The 21,941-nt window shown below is 43.8% G+C and overlaps 1 protein-coding gene across 18 annotated transcripts in view; it reads right to left on the bottom strand.

Annotated features, from left to right (window-relative positions):
• Positions 1-21,941, bottom strand: part of HERC1 (HECT and RLD domain containing E3 ubiquitin protein ligase family member 1) — a 311,831-nt gene that overhangs the window by 16,371 nt on the left and 273,519 nt on the right. For 17 of the 18 annotated variants that reach the window (XM_063652248.1, XM_063652245.1, XM_063652261.1 and 14 more), the window contains exons 71-78: positions 20,574-20,743; positions 18,779-18,948; positions 18,346-18,511; positions 17,430-17,506; positions 11,025-11,277; positions 10,358-10,510; positions 6,855-7,160; positions 3,225-3,873 (exon numbers count right to left, since the gene is read on the bottom strand). In XM_063652248.1, coding sequence (XP_063508318.1) covers positions 3,688-3,873; positions 6,855-7,160; positions 10,358-10,510; positions 11,025-11,277; positions 17,430-17,506; positions 18,346-18,511; positions 18,779-18,948; positions 20,574-20,743 — 1,481 coding nt within the window. In that variant the 3' untranslated portion in view covers positions 3,225-3,687. Of the gene's footprint in view, positions 1-3,224; positions 3,874-6,854; positions 7,161-10,357; positions 10,511-11,024; positions 11,278-17,429; positions 17,507-18,345; positions 18,512-18,778; positions 18,949-20,573; positions 20,744-21,941 lie in introns of those variants that run through there. The other variant, XM_063652260.1, reaches the window with a different exon arrangement.

Genomic DNA, 21,941 nt, shown 5'->3' on the forward strand with positions numbered 1-21,941 from the left:
GAGGTATCCTCATATCCTTAGGGGGCTAGAAAAGCTGAGCGCCTGGCACAACACACAAATCCCAGGCACTGGGAAGAAGCAAGCCAGGTCTATCTGTGGGTAAGCCAGGCACCCTTTGTGGCAGACAGAGCTTTTGAGCTGGGCCACAGGTTCCAACCGTTAAGGAGAATATTCCCATTGGCAGGCATGGCACAGCAAAGGCAAAGGTCAAGAAGCCCAAGGCATATCCAGGGAATGGGTGAGCCAGGGCTGATGGGAGCCTGATTGTATTCCCGAGCCACCCAGATATGGTTTGGGATTATCTATGCCCTCACAGCCTCCATTAGATCACAGACATCCCTCAACTCCTGGAATGCTAACTCTTTCTAAGGTTTGGCCAAGGCAGCAAATGGTCACTTGCAGGTAAAGGTGGTGGGAGAGAACAGAACCTCACCACTGGGGCAGGACGCTGCTCCCTGGCTGGAGGCTGACCTGTCACCACATTGCACTGGTCTGCACAGGAGCCCCAGTGCCGGCAGAGAGACCAGGGCCACAGGCTCTTAGGTCAGGGTTCCAGATCCCCCCCAGGAGGCAGCAGGCTGCTGGCAGGAGGTGGTGCTCTGAGGCTTGTCTTACAGGGACACACTGGCCTGTTTCTGCACAGGATGAGTGTTTGGAGGGGAACTGACTGAGCCCCCCGGCTCTACCATGGCACGCTGACAGGAAGCAGAGGCTCCCAGTTCTAGCCAGGGCACACCTATGATCCAGCTTTCCCTCTCCTGACCTTGGATTCTTGGTTTATAAAGGCAGAGATCATCTGACCCCTTAGAGACTTTCCCTCCAGCTCTAGGATTCAATATCCAAGATCTGCTTTTGGCTAAAAACCGAGCTCACAAGATGTGGGCTTCATCCAGCCAGAAGTCCTGGGCAAAGGCCACAAAGCTAGGAGGCCCAGAACAAAGCCATACTTTGAAGGATGTCTGGAGAAATCTTAAATTTTAAAAACTGATGGTCAACGTTTACTTGAGACCGCTTAAGGGTCATAAAAACTGCAATATCTGTTAAGTGAATGAGGCCAGCAAACAACTGCCTAAGCCTCTCTAAGAGCTGAAAGTAAACCAAGGGAAGCACCTGCACCAGGCCCATTCAGCTCCTCAGATCAGGGACTTGTGCTTCCCCCTTTTCCAGAGTTTTCAAAAAGTCAAGAGAGGCCGGGCGCAGTGGCTCACGTGTGTAATCCCAGCACTTTGGGAGATCAAGGTGGAAGGACTGCTTGAGGCCAGGAGTTCCAGACTAGCCTGGGCAACATAGTGAGACCTTGTCTCTGCAAAAATGAAAAAATAGTCAAGACAATGAGGAAATAACAGGTTGCTGGCAACGAAACAGTGTGTGTTATAAAACCATGGCACTGTGCAGATTCCCCTCACAGGGTCAAACCTGAGCTGCTGTCTGTTAGCCCTGAGCCAAGGACCTGCAACCATGAGTGCCAGCCTTCTGGGGGTGCTCCTGCCCCCGAGTCCAGAGCCAACTGTGGCAGCAGCACAGGGTGAGGCATTATTTTGAATTTAGAGACTGCAGAGGTATCCTTTGCTCTGCATGTCCTCAGCCCAGCTCAGCAAGAGGGGCGCAGGAAGCGGCTCAGAAGACCCTAAGAGGCCTCTCCTGGATTCGTCCAGGATCTTGGCAGCACAGATGCTTTTTTTTTTTTTCTTTTTTCTCGCTCTGTCGCCCAGGCTGGAGTGCAGTGGCATGATCTCGGTTCACTGCAAGCTCCGCCTCCCGGGTTCATGCCATTCTCCTGCCTCAGTCTCCCGAGTAGCTGGGACTACAGGCGCCCGCCACCATGCCCAGCTAATTTTTTTTATTTTTAGTAGAGATGGGGTTTCACCGTGTTAGCCAGGATGGTCTCGATCTCCTGACCTTGTGATCCACCCGCCTTGGCCTCCCAAAGTGCTGGGATTACAGGCGTGAGCCTTTCTTTTCTTAAATTCTTTCCTGGTCCAGAGGCCCAGGCAGGGCCTTCCCACCCCAAGCAGGAGGGCTTCAAGCCCAGAGCCCTTCAACGATGCTACTGACTGCGCTCTTAGATCGGTATTAAAGCCTCATCTTTACCCAGAACTCCTGGGGTTCCCCCCAAAGCTGTAGTCTCTCCCTGAGACCCAATTCTAGTTGAAGCCTTTTTTCAATAAAACAAAGATGTCACAATTCGAAATATTATTAGGTATTCTCACTAAGAAAGATCCATTTACCACATTATCTTAGCTGGCAACACCTTATTTTTCTTTTAATTTCTCTTTGAAAACATACACCTATCTTCCTTGTGGAAAATAACTGCCTGCAGAGGGCTGGCTGTCTGGCACCTCATTTGAGCAGGCTGTTGGCAAAGACCCTGTCCGTGAAGTACAGGGGAAGCAGCCTGTGGCATGAACTTGCTGTAGGTGAGGGAGACAAGCTGTCCACAGGCGTTCCCCTCTTCCTGCACACACTCCAAGAAGCCAGAGCCCTCCCAGCTGCTCTCAAGATGGCCCTTTCCCCGAGAAACACAGGCTCACCCTGATGCTGCTGAACACACACACGGCACTGAGGGCCCGCAGGGGCTGGCTGAGTTTGAGCACCAAGAATGTAACCCCTTCCCTACACCTCTGCACAATTCTATCATTCAAGGATATGAAAGCCACTCATCAGTTCTCATGCTAATTCACACATTCACTCACTCATTCACTCATTGATACATGCTAAGTGCCTGCTAGCAGTAGCTGGCCTTTCTGTAACACCTTCCACTTGGCTGCCCTCCCCACTGAGACATGTTGTAAACTGCCCTGTTCTTTAATTCCATCACGTGCTCATTTTATCTTTGTAGGTTCTTCATAGGAAGGGCCAGACGGCATTACTGTGGTCCTCTAGAGTCGCCCTCCACATTAGGTAGCTGGGGCTGTCCAGAGAAGGACAGGTGGTGCTGAGAGGGGCGGAGCAGCTGAGGGAACAAAGTCAGAGAGACCCAGGATGACAGAAGAACAATGGAAAATAGGGGCTTCCAACCCAGAGGGGTCTCCTAGAACCACATGGTTCCCTGATACATTATTTCCAAGTGAAGCCCACCCTCAACGTAAAGGAATGTTTCTGAATGGGTCAAAAAGTCATCAGAGCAAGACCAGCCTGGAAGCTCATTCTGTTCTGGGCTAATGTCTGCCTCGATGGTAACCCCCAGTCAGAAGCTCCGCAGGAAGCAATACCAACAGCCATGCTCCAATTCCTGAATCTGCTTTATTTCTCTGCATAAGGAACCCTGAACAGGCAATTCAAATTAAAACAAAATAAATATATGAATATTCATGTAAAACTGTCCTTTCTAATGAACAATTATACACAATGTACAATTTCATGTTCACTGGGTGGGTTTACAAAAATGTACCATTCCCAACTAAAAATGCACCAAAATGGTTTCATGCAAACTTATCAAAAGTGACCAAAAATATGGAGGGAAAAACCTGACTGAGAGCACTTTGTTTTTGTTGCTTTTGTACAATCACAGAAAAATAAAAACATCTAATTTCTTTGTTACATTTAGAGTAACTAAATGTGGCCATTGTTTATAATGTTGATTTATGTTCCTAAAACATCTATGTAGTTACCATAAAAGTATATCAACATCAAATCAGAAGTGAGCATTATTGAGGGACAGAAGGGAGGGTGAGAGCACCCGCACGGTCAGTAGTCAGTGTCGGAGCCCTCGGCGTTGTCCACGTTTCTCGAGAGCATGTAGTTGTCCATGTCGATTGAGCGGCAGTTGTTGATGGCATAGCGCAGGCGCTCGGCCATGACCAGCTGGCTAGAGTACGGGGGCAGCCTCAGCTGGAAGAAGCAGGTCTGTGAGGTAGGCAGACTGTCGTAAGGCTGTGGAGAGAGACCCAGAGCCATGACTGGGGACATCAGAGTGCCATTAAGGGGGAGTGGGGCTGCCCATGACCTCTCCCTGCCTTCAAGATGGAATTAACATGGCCACGTGGTTAAGTCAAGTGGACACAGAGACTGGGCCAGATAGAATGAGCTGAGGCCCTACTGCCCTGTGGCCCTCAAGGCTCTGGGTGAAGAAGTTCCTTCCTGTCCTCACCTCCTCCAGTGACTGTGTGTGTAAAGTGAGGAGAAGCTCTGACTGGCAGGATTGCTTGAGAGAATACACTACGCACAGTGCCTGGCACAGGGTTAGAGTGTAGTAAGAGGGCACCTGTCCTTCATACCCATCCACCAAGAGGGTGCAGACTGGAAACCAGCTGCAGGGATGCCCCCACAGAGCAGGTAGAATGTAAAGAACAACTGTGAGGTGCAGCCGGCTATGGGAGCCTCTTTGCCCCCTCTCCTCTCCCTGTCCTCATGTGCTTTCTGCCTCCTTTGCAGGTGCCATGGCTGCCTCGCACAGCTCACATAAGGAAGGGGCAGTCAATTAAACTCCAATCCATCCATTTAACTGATGGTGATGCATCATTTAAAATTATAATTATGATGACTGGCAGCAAAACAGAAAGGTGTTCAGGATACATTAGGAGGTTAAAGGCAGAAAAAATTCTAGATACATCATGTAAAAATTTGTACAATTGAGGCAAAGACTATGAGGAATTTCACAAAGGTAAAAATAGCTACTACTGCAGAGACAGGATTATATATGTTCCCTATCCCTCCTTGCAAACAACTATTTTCTAAACAATTTGTAATAACAGTAATGGCATTATACAGTTTTTATAAATTTTTAAAACGTTTGCTTAAAAAAAAAAAAAAAAAGAACCTGTCTTCTCTCACTCAACATCCTCTTGAAATCAGCCCTCCTCCCCAGAGCCCACACCCAGGTGAGCCACATGTCCTGCTATGGGAGGTGGATGGCCCAGCAGCCCAAATGCACCAGAGCCAGTGATGACACAGAGCTCAACGCAGAAAAACTGGAAGCAGCAAGGAAGGGAGGTGCCACTAGGTGGCTCTGATGACCTAAATGTGAGTACTGTAGAAATGATCTAAAAGCCACAGAGGAACCGACCACGGTAGTCAGTTACTGAGGCTGACAACCCTGAGACCGGAGATTAGTGGGGGATTAACTCCTAGAATGGCAGGAGTAGCCCAGGACAGATATAAGGCAAGGGTTGTTTCCAGAGCTGAATAGAAATGAGCCATTTCCTCCTCCCTACTTCTCTCTGAAGCAACATAACAGATTTACAACTTATAGTTCTTGGCAAGTCATGCAGAAAATTTATGGAAAGGCTCTTTTATAATCCTTCCTGCACGTGGCTTCTCCAGCAAGCCTAGTCCAGGAGCAGAGCAGCAGCCTGCAGCCTCCGGAGGCAGCACGGGGAGGAATAGCTTTGGCTATACCAGAAAGCCAGACACTTAAACTGGCAGGAAGGGCCTGTGTGTGAAGAGGCCCCACTTCCCTTACTGTTTTCTGAACAAACATCATGGGCCCTGCTCAGAGAACTGCCCAGCTCATGTGGGAGAGGGGGCTTGTGAAGAGTGGGGATGGAGACAGAGAGGGAGGAGAGGCACTCCTAACTGAATGCAGTAAGTTCTGGGTTTGAGGGCTGTACCCAGTGTTCAGGAGGTGGAGAGAAGGAGTCTGGCTAGGTCTGCCTTCAGCAATGGTAGAGGCACTCCTGGAAGGCATCTAGGAGGGGTTCCTGGAGGAGATGACTGGCATTGGGCTTATAGGATGAGTAAGTGCTTGCCAGAGATAGAAGGAAAGGGGTGTGAAGAAGGACTTACTAAAGCAGAGGGAACAGGTTACATAAAAGCACAGAATTTTAAAAACAGCCTGGTCTACTGGGGAGAAAGGCAAGCAGCCCATTATGACCAGAACATGAGAAGTATCAAGATGTGACATCAGAAAGTGGGGCAGAGGCCAGACTGTAGAAGTGTTTAAGGCAGCTAAGGTCATTGGCATTTATTTCGGAGTCAACATAGGGGGTCTCTGAAAGGTCTAAAAGGAGGAGAGTAACATGGTCAGACGGGTGCTTAAGAAAGATGACTCTGGCAGCAGTGTGCTTTTCAGACTCTAAGCCCTCTTATTTCTAAGCCATCTGTCAAAATCACAGCTGGGCTGGGGCTCTGCAGCTGGGGTCTTTCATCAGATGGCAGAGATGCAGCCCTGCCTGCTCCACAATGCACACCACACAAGCGGGCACAGAGGTTATCGCTGCTCCCCGCATCTTTGGGTTCCTTCTGGGGCACACCCACCAGTTAATGGTTAATATCTTCATGAAAACAAACAAGGCCATGCCTCAGCACAGGAAGAGGCAGTATGATGATCCCTCTGCTAAATTCAGCTTTAACTCAGGAAGATGCTGGAAGATTTAGGGAAGGTTGTTGGTTGTAGTATGCTCTCTTCATCCACTTAGGACTCTTCCCACTGAAGCTAAATGATATTTCTAAACAAATTTTACTGCTTGATTTTTTTCATTAATCTGGAAATTCTAAGTATTAAGCATGAATCGGCAGGCCTACTTGAGGGTCATAGTTTGGTTTCCCCAACATAAAAGCAACAACGGGCAGAGGGCCAGGCGTGGTGGCTCACGCCTGTAATCCCAGCACTTTGGGAGGCCGAGGTGAGCACATCACCTGAGGTCAGTAGTTCAAGACCAGCCTGGCCAACATGGTGAAACCCCGTCTCTACCAAAATATACAAAAAAATTAGCCACGCGTGGCACACACCTGTAGTCCCAGCTACGGGGGAGGCTGAGGCAAGAGAACTGCTTGAAGCTAGGAAGCGGAGGTTGCAGTAAGCTAAAATCACACCACTGCACTCCAGCCTGGGCCACAGAGTGAGACCCTGTCTCAATAACAACAATGACGCAATAAGGCAGACATTACAAAGGAAAAAAGAATAGCTTACTTACCCTATCAACCTTCATGATTTGAAATCTCTGAGAAATGTCAGCAGTGTTGGCTGGTAGTCGAGATCTTCCTGACACAAACCTCATGAAAAGCACCCGCTCCTCATTGGAGAACTCTTCCAGCGTGTGCCAGAACCACTGCACCAGCTGATGCTGCTCATCCACCTCACGGTACCGCACCACTTTCTTCAAGACTTCCACAGAGATCTCGGGCATCCCACACACCATCTGCTCCAGCTGTTTTGCTGTGAGGAGGGACAGCAGCGGCACAGGAACAATCCAGGACATCCCTTCTCGGACTGCAGCCACCTGCTCCCAGGAGAGGTTGCTCATTCAATGAGTGTGCGTGAACCTGGCACCCGCCATGGGCCCTGTGGGGCTAGGCGCCTCCTGCTGCCTGCTCATCCGCTCCCCAGACCCTCTACTTGTTTCTCAGACTGCCAGGCATGAGAGTCAGTCAAAAAGGCCCACCCTCCCTGCCTCTCAACCCTTGTTAGAGCGTCTCCCTGCTGTGGGATTCTTACACTCCTGGTTCCAGTTCAAGTCCAATTTAGGAGCCTGCCTTCCCTCTACCACAAAATCTCAGCCCACTGGGGCCTTCCCTGATGCCAGCCCCACTCACTCACATTCCTAATCATATGTGCCATGTGCTGTCAAACTATGCATGTGTGGACACCTCATCTCATAAAGGTAAGAAGCTTTGGGGGGACTCATCTAGCTGTCTACTGTTTTTTAAATTTATATCTGTCTTTTGAAAATAATTATATCCTTTTTGTAAAAATTATTCGTGCTCATCGTAAAAAAAACCTGAAAAGTACAAAGAAGAAAGTAAAAAATGGGAAGTCCTTCTTTAGGAAGGCAATAGAAGAGGCAACGAATTTAGTGAAGAGACTTGGGTTCTAACTCCCAGCTCCACCAATTATTAACTCTCTTAATTTTTCCGTCTGAAAAAAGCAGATATTGCTGCTCTCATGTGGCTCTGATGAGAACTGTGTATCAGTAACTACATGAAATTCTGTGTGACTGGGTAATTCTACCCTGCTCTGTTCTCTTAGCATCATAGTGCTGGGCACAGGCAAGTTGGGGAGTGCCAAGTGGGGTGCAACCAGGGGCTGCCTTGACAGCTTGTTTAGAAAAATGTCTCCTCCAAGATTATACAGTAGTGCATACCCTACACACAGACTCACCACTGTTCGAGGTTTGTTTCATAAACACTTCTTTGCTTTTGGCCAACTCAAAACCATCTACCACCATTTAAAAAGTCTAAGAATCTGAATAGGGACCATACCTTAAGGAAGTGAGTAACTATGTGAGGTGATGGATATGTTAATTTGCTTCACTATAATAACTTTTACTATCTATATGCATATCCTATATTATCATGTTGTATACCTTAAATACACATAACAAAATTTATTATATATATATAAAAAAAAAAAAAAACTGGGCCAAGTACAATGGCTTGCCCTGTCATCCCAGCTACTTGGGAGGCTAAGGCAGGAGATCCCTTGAGCCCAAGAGTTCAAGGCTGCAGTGAGCTATCATTGTGCCACTGCACTCCAGCCTGGGTGACAGAGCAAGACCTTCTCTTAAAAAATAAAATAATAAAAAACTGGCACTAAGGTTGTCCCATAAGTATCAGAGATTGGCAGTAAAGGCAGTCTCTACTGATAGTAAAGGTCAATACCCCACCAAAGTCTGCCAAACGAAAACAAAAACGAACAAACAAGCTGTTATGCTTGGTGGAACACAAAACAAAAGCTGTCTGGAAAAAAAATTAGGCTGAGGTATGGGGCTGGCTGCTTGGAGATGGCAGGGGGACAACTGAGGACAGCTATGGGATAAACACTCAGTTCTAAGAGATGAAGAGGAACCAAAGACCAATTCATATACAAAGAAAGAGGAAGAAGGGCTTGTTACTGAGAACAGAACAAAGCCAGGGCAGAGCAGAGCACAGCTGTGGAAAGGGAGTGTCCATCCAACCCTCAGAATAAGGGTCATCAGAAGAGCCTGGACACCATCTTGGAGCCTGGTTTGGGGTCTTGGCTCTGGTGTGGGCACTCAGTGCTTTCTTCTGTGAAACGGAGCTGGCAATCCTTACCTCACAGAGTAACTATGGGAAAAATGGCACGCAAGAGTTCCTGGCACCATGGCTGGCGTGCAGGAGGTTATCAATACATTTCTAGTCAGTTATTTATTCTCTGAGAATTAAAAATATTCATGAACTGGAGACAAACACTAATCCCTGGCTGTGTAAACAGCATCACTGACAAGACCCAACTTCACTAGGCTAAAGATATCATTTTTCTGATTGGACTTGGCCCAAAGTCTAAGAAGGAGCCGGGAGTGAGGGGTATGGAGTATGTATACTTCAAATCACTAAACTTCTATAGCTTCACAGCCTGAGTCCAGCTCTTGAGAAGACCCCAACATATTCTGCAAATAAAGTATTACTGAAATGCTATTAATGATTGTATTATCAAAAGAACCATTTTTGGACACCATATTTATTTCTGTGGTCACTCATTCACACTCCCATTATTTATTAAATGCTTACTTACCTGTCAGCACAGAACAAGGATAACTCAAATGAAATAGAAAATGCATTCTTCATTCAATTTCTTGCAAGTTGAGGAAACAAGACCTAAATTCTGGGGCCTAATTCTTAGACCATAACATAAGATATATCTTGAGGAACTTCAAAGTAAGGAAAAAGATCTCCACAGGTTGGTGACCTGGAGGTAAGCTTGTGTGTGCAGGAGATGCCCACTTAGCTGAGGCTTAAAGAACAGCAGCAAGACAGGGAAAGGGAAATGCATGTGAGGTCATAAGACCAGCATTTGAAGGTTCATTTATGTGGGCCCTGACTAACCCAACTAGAGTGGGGACGCTGAGCTGGGAAGCAGTAAGACATGAGGACAAACAGGACTAAGGAGGAATAAGAAGGCAAGGTCTGAATGCCAGATGAAAACGGTCTCAACCCAACCAAAGACCAATTCAGAACCGATTTAAGGCACTGGGTAAGGAGAAAAAGGCCTGAGGAAGTCTCTGAATAGGGTTTGGAATATAAATACAAAGGAATCACCAAGTGCGGTGGCTCATGCCTGTAATTCCAACACTTTGGGAAGCTGAGGCAGGTGGATCACTTGAGGCCAGGAGTTCAAGACCGGCCTGGCTAACATGGCAAAACCCTGTCTCTACCAAAAAATAAGAAGATTAGCTAGGCAGGTGACACATGCCTGTAGTCCCTGCTACTGGGGAGGCTGAGGCCAGAGAATCACTTGAACCCAGGAGGCAGAGGCTGCAGTGAGCTGAGATTGCACCACTGCACTCCAGCCTAGGCGACAGAGTGAGATGCTGTCTCAAAAATAAATAAGTAAATTAAAATAAATAAATTCATACATACATACAGAGGAATTAACACAGTAAATACATATTAGCAGATTTTGGCATACCCCAAGAGAAACCCAAGCATTCATGTGTACCTCCCAAGATGTTTATCTCACCTGTCTGTCCATCTCATGAAGTCGATATTCAATGGCCCTCTCCACATATTCCTTCCTGTTGGAAAATGTGAGTGGGATACTATTTCCACCAGGGATTATAGGAACCATTTTGCCATCAGCACTCTGGCCAACAAAAGAATCAAGAGGAATCATCTAGGAACAGAAGAAAAAAGAATTTTTATTACATGGTAGAAATGACAGCAAAAAGTATTTTACATACAAATATGGCACAGCAATAACAAACTCATAATTTTTAAGGATAAAAACAAGGAACACCAAACAGGTAGGACTGATCAGGCTATTTGATCAGCAGGAATGTGATGACTCAACCAGCTGTAGTTAAAAATGGGACCAAATCTCTCTGTTCACAAACCAAGCCTGTTGAACTCTCGTGACCCCAGGCCTCCCCTTCCACCTTGGTTCTTCACTCTAACAGGCAGAAAAAAATTAAGGGGGAAGGGAGCAGCTAAGTGCAGGAGCCCGCTCTATCTATTAGAAGCTGTTTAAACTGCTGGGGTTGAGCTGCTAAGGGCAGCAATGGCATAGATATGGCATGGTTCAGCCAGACAGCAAGTGGAAGACTATATCTCAATTTTACACAGAAAAATTCTAGTCTGTGCATATAGGACGTCAACACCAGTAGAAACACAGACTGGCCAGGATTTACCTCATGGAAACTCTCCTCGGTAATCCCACTGTCTTCAATGTGAAGAATGCTGTTGAGAGTCTGCACGTAGAGCAGATCCACCTCCTCCAGGTCCTCTAGGGTGAGTGGGACACAGCACAGCTGCTTCCACACCAGAGGGGCCAAGTGGAGGTCCAGAGGCTTCTTTGTGCGAATGGCAACCCCCATTAAAATTCCTAAAAACTTAAACTGCATTAAGTGTTCATCGAGGCAGGCAGAAGGGTTAAAAAGGAACCTGCAAAATTAAAGGGAATATTTCAAACAGTATTTTCCTTATTTCTGTTAGAAATAAGTTAGCAACAACAGCTATAGCGTTAGTCTATACCTGTACTGTTCAATATGGCATCCATTAGCCACATAAGGCTAAAGTAATTAAATAAAACTAAAAATTCAGTTCTTTGGCTTCCCTAATCACATGTTGAGTTCTCAAAAGCCACATGTGGACCGTAGTTATTGTTTCACACAGCACATGGACTATATTCTGAACTATTTTTAGAAGAACTATGTAAGGATCTTAAGCTACGTGCTCCAGAATGCCTTGTTTTCTAAAATCATTGTTGTTGTTTTATTATTATTATTATACTTTAAGTTTTAGGGTACATGTGCACAATGTGCAGGTTTGTTACATATGTATACATGTGCCATGCTGGTGTGCTGCACCCATTAACTCTTCATTTGACATTAGGTATATCTCCTAATGCTATCCCTCCCCCCTCCCCTCACCCCACAACAGGCCCCAAAGTGTGATGTTCCCCTTCCTGTGTCCATGTGTTCTCATTGTTCAATTACCACCTATGAGTGAGAACATGTGGTGTTTGGTTTTTTGTCCTTGTGATAGTTTGCTGAGAATGATGGTTTCCAGCCTCATTCATGTCCCTACAAAGGACATGAACTCATCATTTTTTATGGCTGCATAGTATTCCATGGTGTATATGTGCCACATTTTCTTAATCCAGTCTATCACTGTTGGACATTTGGGTTGGTTCCAAGTCTTTGCTATTGTGAATAGTGCTGCAATAAACATACGTGTGCATGCGTCCTTATAGCAGTATGATTTATAATCCTTTGGGTATATACCCAGTAATGGGATGGCTGGGTCAAATGGTATTTCTAGTTCTAGATCCCTGAGGAATCGCCACACTGACTTCCACAATGGTTGAACTAGTTTACAGTCCCACCAACAGTGTAAAAGTGTTCCTATGTCTCCACATCCTCTCCAGCACCTGTTGTTTCCTGACTTTTTAATGATTGCCATTCTAACTGGTTGTGAGATGGTGTCTCATTGTGGTTTTGATTTGCATTTCTCTGATGGCCAGTGATGATGAGCATTTTTTCATGTCTTTTGGCTGCATAAATGTCTTCTTTTGAGAAGTGTCTGTTCATATCCTTCACCCACTTTTTGATGGGGTTGTTTTTTTCTTGTAAATTTGTTTGAGTTCATAGTAGATTCTGGATATCAGCCCTTTGTCAGATGAGTAGATTGCAAAAATTTTCTCCCATTCTGTAGGCTGCCTGTTCACTCTGATGGTAGTTTCTTTTGCTGTGCAGAAGCTCTTTAGTTTAATTAGATCCCATTTGTCAATTTTGGCTTTTGTCGCCATTGCTTTTGGTGTTTTAGACATGAAGTCCTTGCCCTTGCCTATATCCTGAATGGTATTGCCTAGGCTTTCTTCTGGGGTTTTTATGGTTTTAGGTCTAACATTTAAGTCTTTAATCCATCTTGAATTAATTTTTGTATAAGGTGTAAGGAAGGGATCCAGTTTCAGCTTTCTACATATGGCTAGCCAGTTTCCCCAGCACCATTTATTAAATAGGGAATCCTTTCCCCATTTGTTTTTGTCAGGTTTGTCAAAGATCAGATAGTTGTAGATATGCAGCATTATTTCTGAGGGCTCTGTTCTGTTCCATTGGTCTATATCTCTGTTTTGGTACCAGTACCATGCTGTTTTGGTTACTGTAGCCTTGTAGTATAGTTTGAAGTCAGGTAGCGTGATGCCTCCAGCTTTGTTCTTTTGGCTTAGGATTGACTTGGCAATGCGGGCTCTTTTTTGGTTCCATATGAACTTTAAAGTAGTTTTTTCCAATTCTGTGAAGAAAGTCATTGTTAGCTTGATGGGGATGGCATTGAATCTATAAATTACCTTGGGCAGTATGGCCATTTTCACGATATTGATTCTTCCTACCCATGAGCATGGAATGTTCTTCCATTTATTTCTATCCTCTTTTATTTCATTGAGCAGTGGTTTGTAGTTCTCCTTGAAGAGGTCCTTCGCATCCCTTGTAAGTTGGATTCCTAGGTATTTTATTCTCTTTGAAGCAACTGTGAATGGGAGTTCACTCATGATTTGGCTCTCTGTTTGTCTGCTATTGGTGTATAAGAATGCTTGTGATTTTTGCACATTGATTTTGTATCCTGAGACTTTGCTGAAGTTGCCTATCAGCTTAAGGAGATTTTGGGCTGAGATGATGGGGTTTTCTAGATATACAGTCATGTCATCTGCAAACAGGGACAATTTGACTTCCTCTTTTCCTAATTGAATGCCCTTTATTTCCTTCTCCTGCCTGATTGCCCTGGCCAGAACTTCCAACACTATGTTGAATCGGAGTGGTGACAGAGGGCATCCCTGTCTTATGCCAGTTTTCAAAAGGAATGCTTCCAGTTTTTGTCCATTCAGTATGATATTGGCTGTGGGTCTGTCATAAATAGCTCTTATTATTTTGAGATACATCCCATCAATACCTAATTTATTGAGAGTTTTTAGCATGAAGGTTGTTGAATTTTGTCAAAGGCCTTTTCTGCATCTATTGAGATAATCATGTGGTCTTTGTCTTTGGTTCTGTTTATATGCTGGATTACGTTTATTGATTTTTGTATGTTGAACCAGCCTTGCATCCCAGGGATGAAGCCCACTTGATCATGGTGGATGAGCTTTTTGATGTGTTGCTGGATTCGGTTTGCCAGTATTTTATTGAGGATTTTTGCATCAATGTTCATCAAGGATATTGGTCTAAAATTCTCTTTTTCTGTTGTGTCTCTGCCAGGCTTTGGTATCAGGATGATGCTGGCCTCCTAAAATGAGTTAGGGAGGATTCCCTCTTTTTCTATTGATTGGAATAGTTTCAGAAGGAATGGTACCAGCTCCTCCTTGTACCTCTGGTAGCATTCGGCTGTGAATCCATCTGGTCCTGGACTTTTTTTGGTTGGTAAGCTATTAATTATTGCCTCAATTTCAGAGACTGTTATTGCTCTATTCAGTGACTCAACTTCTTCCTGGTTTAGTCTTGGGAGAGTGTATGTGTCAAGGAATTTATCCATTTCTTCTAGATTTTCTAGTTTATTTGCATAGAGGTGTTTATAGTATTCTCTGATGGTAGTTTGTATTTCTGTGGGATTGGTGGTGATATCCCCTTTACCATTTTTTATTGCGTCTATTTGATTCTTCTCTCTTTTCTTCTTTATTAGTCTTGCTAGCGGTCTATCAATTTTGTTGATCTTTTCAAAAAACCAGCTCCTGGATTCATTGATTTTTTGAAGGGTTTTTTGGGTCTCTATATCCTTCAGTTCTGCTCTGATCTTAGTTATTTCTTGCCTTCTGCTAGCTTTTGAATGTGTTTGCTTTTGCTTCTCTAGTTCTTTTAATTGTGATGTTAGGGTGTCAATTTTAGATCTTTCCTGCTTTCTCTTGGGGGCATTTAGTGCTATAAATTTCCCTCTACACACTGCTTGGAATGTGTCCCAGAGATTCTGGTATGTTGTGTCTTTGTTCTCATTGGTTTCAAAGAACATCTTTATTTCTGCCTTCATTTCGTTATGTACCCAGTAGTCATTCAGGAGCAAGTTGTTCAGTTTCCATGTACCTGAGTGGTTTTGAGTGAGTTTCTTAATCCTGAGTTCTAGTTTGATTGCACTGTGGTCTGAGAGACAGTTTGTTATAATTTCTGTTCTTTTACATTTGCTGAGGAGTGCTTTACTTCCAACTATGTGGTCAGTTTTGGAATAGGTGTGGTGTGGTGCTGAAAGGAATGTATATTCTGTTGATTTGGGGTGGAGAGTTCTGTAGATGTCTACTATTAGGTCTGCTTGGTACAGAGCTGAGTTCAATTCCTGGATATCCTTGTTAACTTTCTGTCTCGTTGATCTGTCTAATGTTGACAGTGGGGTGTTAAAAGTCTCCCATTATCATTGTGTGGGAGTCTAAGTCTCTTTGTAGGTCACTAAGGACTTGCTTTTTGAATCTGGGTGCTCCTGTATTGGATGCATATATATTTAGGACAGTTAGTTCTTACTGTTGAATTGATCCCTTTACCATTATGTAATGGCCTTCTTTGTCTCTTTTGATCTTTGTTGGTTTAAAGTCTGTTTTATCCGAGACTAGGATTGCAACCCCTGCCTTTTTTTGTTTTCCATTTGCTTGGTAGATCTTCCTCCATCCCTTTATTTTGAGCCTACATGTGTCTGTGCACGTGAGATGGGTTTCCTGAATACAGCACACTGATGGGTCTTGATTCTTTATCCAATTTGCCAGTCTGTGCCTTTCAATTGCAGCATTTAGCCCATTTACATTTACGGTTAGTATTGTTATGTGTGAATTTGATCCTGTCATTATGATATTAGCTGGTTATTTTGCTCGTTAGTTGATGCAGTTTCTTCCTAGCCTTGATGGTCTTTACAATTTGGCATGTTTTTGCAGTGGCTGGTACTGGTTGTTCCTTTCCATGTTTAGTGCTTCCTTCAGGAGCTCTTTTAGGGCAGGCCTGGTGGTGACAAAATCTCTCAGCATTTGCTTGTCTGTAAAGTGTTTCATTTCTTCTTCAGTTATGAAGCTTAGTTTGGCTGGATATGAAATTCTGGGTTGAAAATTCTTTTCTTTAAGAATGTTGAATATTGGCCCCCACTCTCTTCTGGCTTGTAGAGTTTCTGCTGAGAGATCAGCAGTTAGTCTGATGGGCTTCCCTTTGTGGGTAACCCAACCTTTCTCTCTGGCTGCCCTTAACATTTTTTCCTTCATTTCAACTTTGGTGAATCTGACAATTATGTGTCTTGGAGTTGCTCTTCTCGAGGAGTATCTTTGTGGCATTCTCTGTATTTCCTGAATTTGAATATTGGCCTGCCTTGCTAGACTGGGGAAGTTCTCCTGGATAATATCGTGCAGAGTGTTTTCCAACTTGGTTCCATTCTCCCCGTCACTTTCAGGTACGCCAATCAGACGTAGATTTGGTCTTTTCACATAGTCCCATATTTCTTGGAGGCTTTGTTTGTTTCTTTTTATTCTTTTTTTCTCTAAACTTCTCTTCTCGCTTCATTTCATTTGATCTTCCATCACTGATACCCTTTCTTCCAGTTGATCGAATCGGCTACTGAGGGTTGTGCATTCGTCACGTAGTTCTCGTGCCATGGTTTTCAGCTCCTTCAGGTCCTTTAAGGACTTCTCTGCATTGGTTATTCTACTTAGGCATTCATCTAATTTTTTTTCAAGGTTTTTAACTTCTTTGCCATGGGTTCGAACTTCCTCCTTTAGCTCAGAGTAGTTTGATCGTCTGAAGCCTTCTTCTCTCAACTCATCAAAGTCATTCTCCGTCCAGCTTTGTTCTGTTGCTGGTGAGGAGCTGCATAATCATTCTGTTTTTAATTTACAAGTCCATGAAACAGGATCCAAAATTCAAAATTTTGCAAATATAAAGATAATATGCAATTGCAAATACTAAATTTTGTGATTTGCTAGCATAATAACACTTTTAAATAAATTTTGGTGCAGAAAATTCATTATGGGGAGGCCATGTGGGCCTTCAGAAACATAAATCAGGTTTCATGATCAAGTCTGAGCTTCCTCTCCCCCCTATATTATCATTGATTTGGTCTCAATAACTCAATAAATACCAAGTCTTGATGGAAGTGCCTGTTTCCTTTTTTTTTTTTGGAGACGTGGTCTCGCTGTGTTGCCCAGGCTGGAGTGCAGTGGCGTGATCTCGGCTCACTGCAGCCTCCACCTCCTGGGTTCAAATCAAGTGATTCTCCTGCCTCAGCCTCCCAAGTAGCTGGGATTACAGGCATGTGCCACCATGCCCGGCTAATTTTTGCATTTTTAGTAGAGATGGGGTTTCACCATGTTGGCCAGGCTGGTCTTAAACTCCTGACATCAGGTGATCCAACCACCTCGGCCTCCCAAAGTGCTGGGATTATAGGCGTAAGCCACCGTGCCTGGCCTGTTTCCTCATCTTTGACAAGAGGATAACAACAATATTTACTCCTTAGGGTTACAATGAGGACTGAAGGGGATAATACGTGTAAAGCACTTACAACAGTACCTGGTACATAGTAAGCACTCAATAAATGTGAGCTATTATTATTATTTTAGACATATAATGAACACTTGCTGACTGCCATACCTGTCCCTATTGTAACCTACTTCTGCGGTGGCATTGGGAGAGGGTATAAGAAGGTCAACAATACCAGTTTCAAGTTCCTGCAGAAGAAAGAAAAAAATTTTTTGAGAAATGACAATCAAATGCATGAAGAGAACAAACCAATTACATTAAAGATCATACTGAAAAGAGAATATTTTGAGGAATTTATAATGCCATGTGACAACCAACGATTTCATACTTTATTTTTATGGTTTCAATTTAAAATGAAATTAGGAAATCCCCCACATGGAAAGCATTCATGTATGAAGAACCAAAAGGAATGAGAAAGTCAATCCAGGGCAGGAGTAGTGGTAGCTGTGAAAAGAGTGTAGTGATGTTTCAAATCGACTCAATAGTGATAGCCAAGCATTATTTTAGTCACAGAGTTTACTGGAAAAATCCTGATACTAGGCAATGCTGGAAAGCACAGAGCTGATCTGGAAGCAAAGCTGCCAATGCAGATATTAAAATTAGAACCGGTCTAATTTTAAGACCAGTTCTTAACATTTATTTTTCTAATTCCCCTGGAATCTGGCAGTTCTACTTTGTTCTAAAAGCACCAGAATAAATCAGAGCACATGGGTGCTCCTGGATTTGTCTGTTACATAAATGTACATATATGCCATTGTTATTCTGCCAATATTATAACACAACAGATGGTGAGTCATTGGTAGATGCCTAAGAACTGATATTTATGTAGTAAGGTATCTTGACAAAGCGTTTCAAAAGCTGTTGCTCTAATTTACCTATGTATCACTAACAGCATGACTTCATATGAGGCTCACAAATGCATCCTTGCTACATTTATAAAAACATGCCTGGCAGAGTGATCACTGGAAACAGCAAAATGGCCACTAGCAGACTAGATAACTCAGCAGGGGACACTGCAAGAATATACCTGGCACATCTCTGTGATGGTGTCATCAAACACTCCTCCAGCGTCATCAGCCCCTTCTCCAACCAGCTTAACCTTCCACGCTCGGGAAGGCAGGCGGAGGTCCGAAGCATTCAGCTTAACTACTTGTCTCGCTATTTGGACAAAAATGGGCTTACACTTCCGTCCTCTTTAAAAGAAAGGGAGAAAGCAATGAAATACAACTTTTACCAGTTTCCCCAAAATCACATGATATCTTCCCATCAGTGAATGAAAAAGTTAGTTTAACAGGCAAGCACTGTGCTAGGCCCACTGTAACCACACCAGATACTAATGTAAGTACTATTACTAGCTACCCTGCCTTAGAAGTGAGGAAACCAAGACTCACAGAAATTAGTAATAACATCCATCTGAAAAAATCCCAGCTCGTTAGTGAAACACACATACATATGCTAACCTGGTTGATATCCTCTTTACAGTTATCTGAGGTCCATAGTTTTTGCCTTGAACCATGGTTTTTCCTATGGAGCGCACCATTGGCAGAGTGTAGACTCTTGGGGCTAACAAAGGCCGAAGTTGTCCCTGTACAATGCCCCAAGTTCCAGCATTATAATGGGATGTGCTGTTCTGTAACAGAAGGTACGGTTATCAGAAATGGTATAATCTAGGCTTAAAAGAAATAACAATTTTCACTTGTAGAGCATACATTATTTTGGCTGGGCACAGTGGCTCATGCCTGTAGTCCCAGCACTTTGGAAGGCTGTGGTGGGCGGATCGCTTGAGCCCAGGAGTTCAAGACTAGCCTGGGTAACACGGCAAAACCCGTCTCTACAAAAACACAAAAATTAGCTGGGCATGGTGGCATGTGCCTGTACTCCCAGTTACTCGGGAGGCTGAGGTGGGTGGATCACCTGAGTCCAAGGAAGTTGAGGCTGCAGTGAGCTGAGATAATGCTACTGTACTCCACCCTGGGCACAAAGTGAGACCCTGTCTCAATATTATTTTAAAAATTGAAAAAAGAACATACATTCTTTTAAAAATGCACTTTAAGAGCATAAACTCAGGATTAGGAACTATTAGTAACCTTTAAATTTTTTTTCTGATAAAATAGATAATTACCATTTTTAAAAACCTTAGAAAATACAGAGAAGGATACACACATGTATGCACAAATTAAGTAATTCCAAATCCTACCATATAGAGATGCCCCAGTAATAATTTCATCTATTTCCTTCCAGTTCTCTTCTGTGTATGTACACATAACATTTTTCACACTGTTAATATCATTCTGAGCTGCCTTTCTCACTTAACTTTATATTATAAACATTTCTCCCACTAATTACAGTTTGCTAACACTCTGTTTAGTGCTGCACAGGACTCTGCTGCCTATCTATTTCTAGCAGTGATTTGTCAAATCTCGCGCGCACACACACACACACACACACGCATGCACACACAATAGCTAGCCACTTTGTTACTGGACTAGTCCATAAAGACAGACATATTAGCAAAATTTACTTTATTTCCCCGACCTCCCTTTCCCCAGGACCCAGAATGCTAATTTGTAAGAAGAGAAAAAAGTATCTGAAATTTCTCAGATTCAATTATATAACAACCCTAACTGTGGTTCTAATAGCTTTGTGTGCTTACATTTTAGACTTTGTAGAAATGGCATGCTTAGTGGCTGGGCGCGGTGGCTCACACCTGTATTCTCAGCACTTTGGGAGGTGGAGGTGGGGGGATCATTTGAGGTCAGGAGTTTGAGACCAGCCTGACTAACACGGTGAAACCCCGTCTTTACTAAAAATACAAAAATTAGCCAGGCACGGTGGCCCTGGCCTGTAATCTCAGCTACTCAGGAGGCTGAGGCAGGAGAATTGCTTGAACCCAAGAGGCAGAAGTTGCAGTGAGCTGAGACTGCGCCACTAAACTCCAGCCTGGGCGACACAGTGAGACTCCGTCTCACAAAAAAAAAAAAAAAAGGAAATGGTATGTGTAGTATGCGTAGCCATTCATACTTGATTTCTGGATAAACCAAAACACAGAAGGAAGACCACTCTGTCCAGCAGCATCATGACCACCTCTAGACTGTCCCTAACACAGCAATAAAATGGGAATAGAAGTGTTATCTTATTAGCCATTAAAGAATTTTCCAAAGGCAGACAGAAAGGCCCTGGGGCCTGGTGAGCATGTCATGGGCACTGCTTACCAAGCCAGTCTGTGCCTGGCTGCTTACCATGCCAGTCTGTTACCTGGTTGTTGGGGCTAAGGTTCAGCAGTCTCCAAGATGAGTACATGAGGTCAGAGAAGTGGTAAAGCAGCCGGAGCCTGGCCCGCACCGTGTGAATGCTGACTTCTCTCAGCGCCCCATACTGGGGGGGCACTGTGTCAGGCAGGCCCAGCTGCAGAGGTACTGACACACCTGTCCAGAAAGCAAATGAGCACTTGTGAAGGAAACAGCATTGCTTTCACTTTTCACATTTTGAAAAATTTCAAGCATACAGAGAAGTTGAGATAATTACGCAATGGGCACCCATTCCAACCTCTATCCATCGATTCATCTTAGTTTGGTGTGTGCATTTGTGTTGGTTTTTAAAATGTCTTTATCAGGGGGTGGAGAAAAAAATAAAATAAAATAAAATGTCTTCATTATTATGGAAATGAAACCTGTTATTTTCTCTTTTCGTTTCCCATTTATTTAACAATAGAACTTAGGCAGTTCCTTCACAAAAATAAATAAGTAAATAAAGCCAAATTTTTCCTTTCATATTTAATAACTGCCATCTTCATAATACCGCAAATGTTGGCAAGGACTAGGCAGACAGTTCTGGAAAATGGAAATGGGAAACTTAGCAGAGCCAACTCCATATTCACTAGGGATCTGACAGCAAGTATTCATGACAGAAACATACAGGTGCATGATTCATGAGGCTTTTACTACAAGAATAAAAGTTCTGTAAGAAGCAAAGACTACAAGTCCTGCATCCACAGCTACCCTCCTATAAAAACACATAAAAGAATAAAAACAAGATACAAAGTCACTTCAGTTTCCTGTAAATAAAGACTGGAACAGTGCAATTCCTAGAGGTATTATTATTGTTTGTAGTAAAAACTAACATTTACTGAGTACCTTCTATGTGTCTGGCACCATTCTAAGAGCTTTACATGAATGGGGCCACTTACTTCTACAGCTCTTTGCAGTAGGTACTATTATTATCCTCATTTTACAGACAAAACACTGAGTCTCAAGGTCACTCAGATCATATGTGGAGGAGCTGGGATTCAGCCCCAGCAATGTGGCCCCAGAGCTTGAACCTTCACCTGTCACACTGGATAGCTTCTGCTCTGAAGTGGAAGTGAAATCCCTCTGAAGCCACTGAGTACCTGAAATTGTCAGTGCGTAGGCAGCTCTGCTCATTCTAGACTCTGTTAATAGAAACCATTTCCTGCTTGTTTGGAATCTACCTGGAATTCCCACTTTTCTCTCTTAGATATCTAAGAAAAAAAATCCCTATGGGGAATCTTAGGACCCCCCTAAGAAATAGAGGGGTTAACAAAACTGGAAGAGAATGCTGAGCTCTTAGGCACAACGTTGCTTCAGTGAAATTCTAGTGCCTTAG

The sequence above is a fragment of the Pongo pygmaeus genome, chromosome 16, assembly GCF_028885625.2.
Source record: "Pongo pygmaeus isolate AG05252 chromosome 16, NHGRI_mPonPyg2-v2.0_pri, whole genome shotgun sequence".
NCBI classification, from domain to species: domain Eukaryota; kingdom Metazoa; phylum Chordata; class Mammalia; order Primates; family Hominidae; genus Pongo; species Pongo pygmaeus.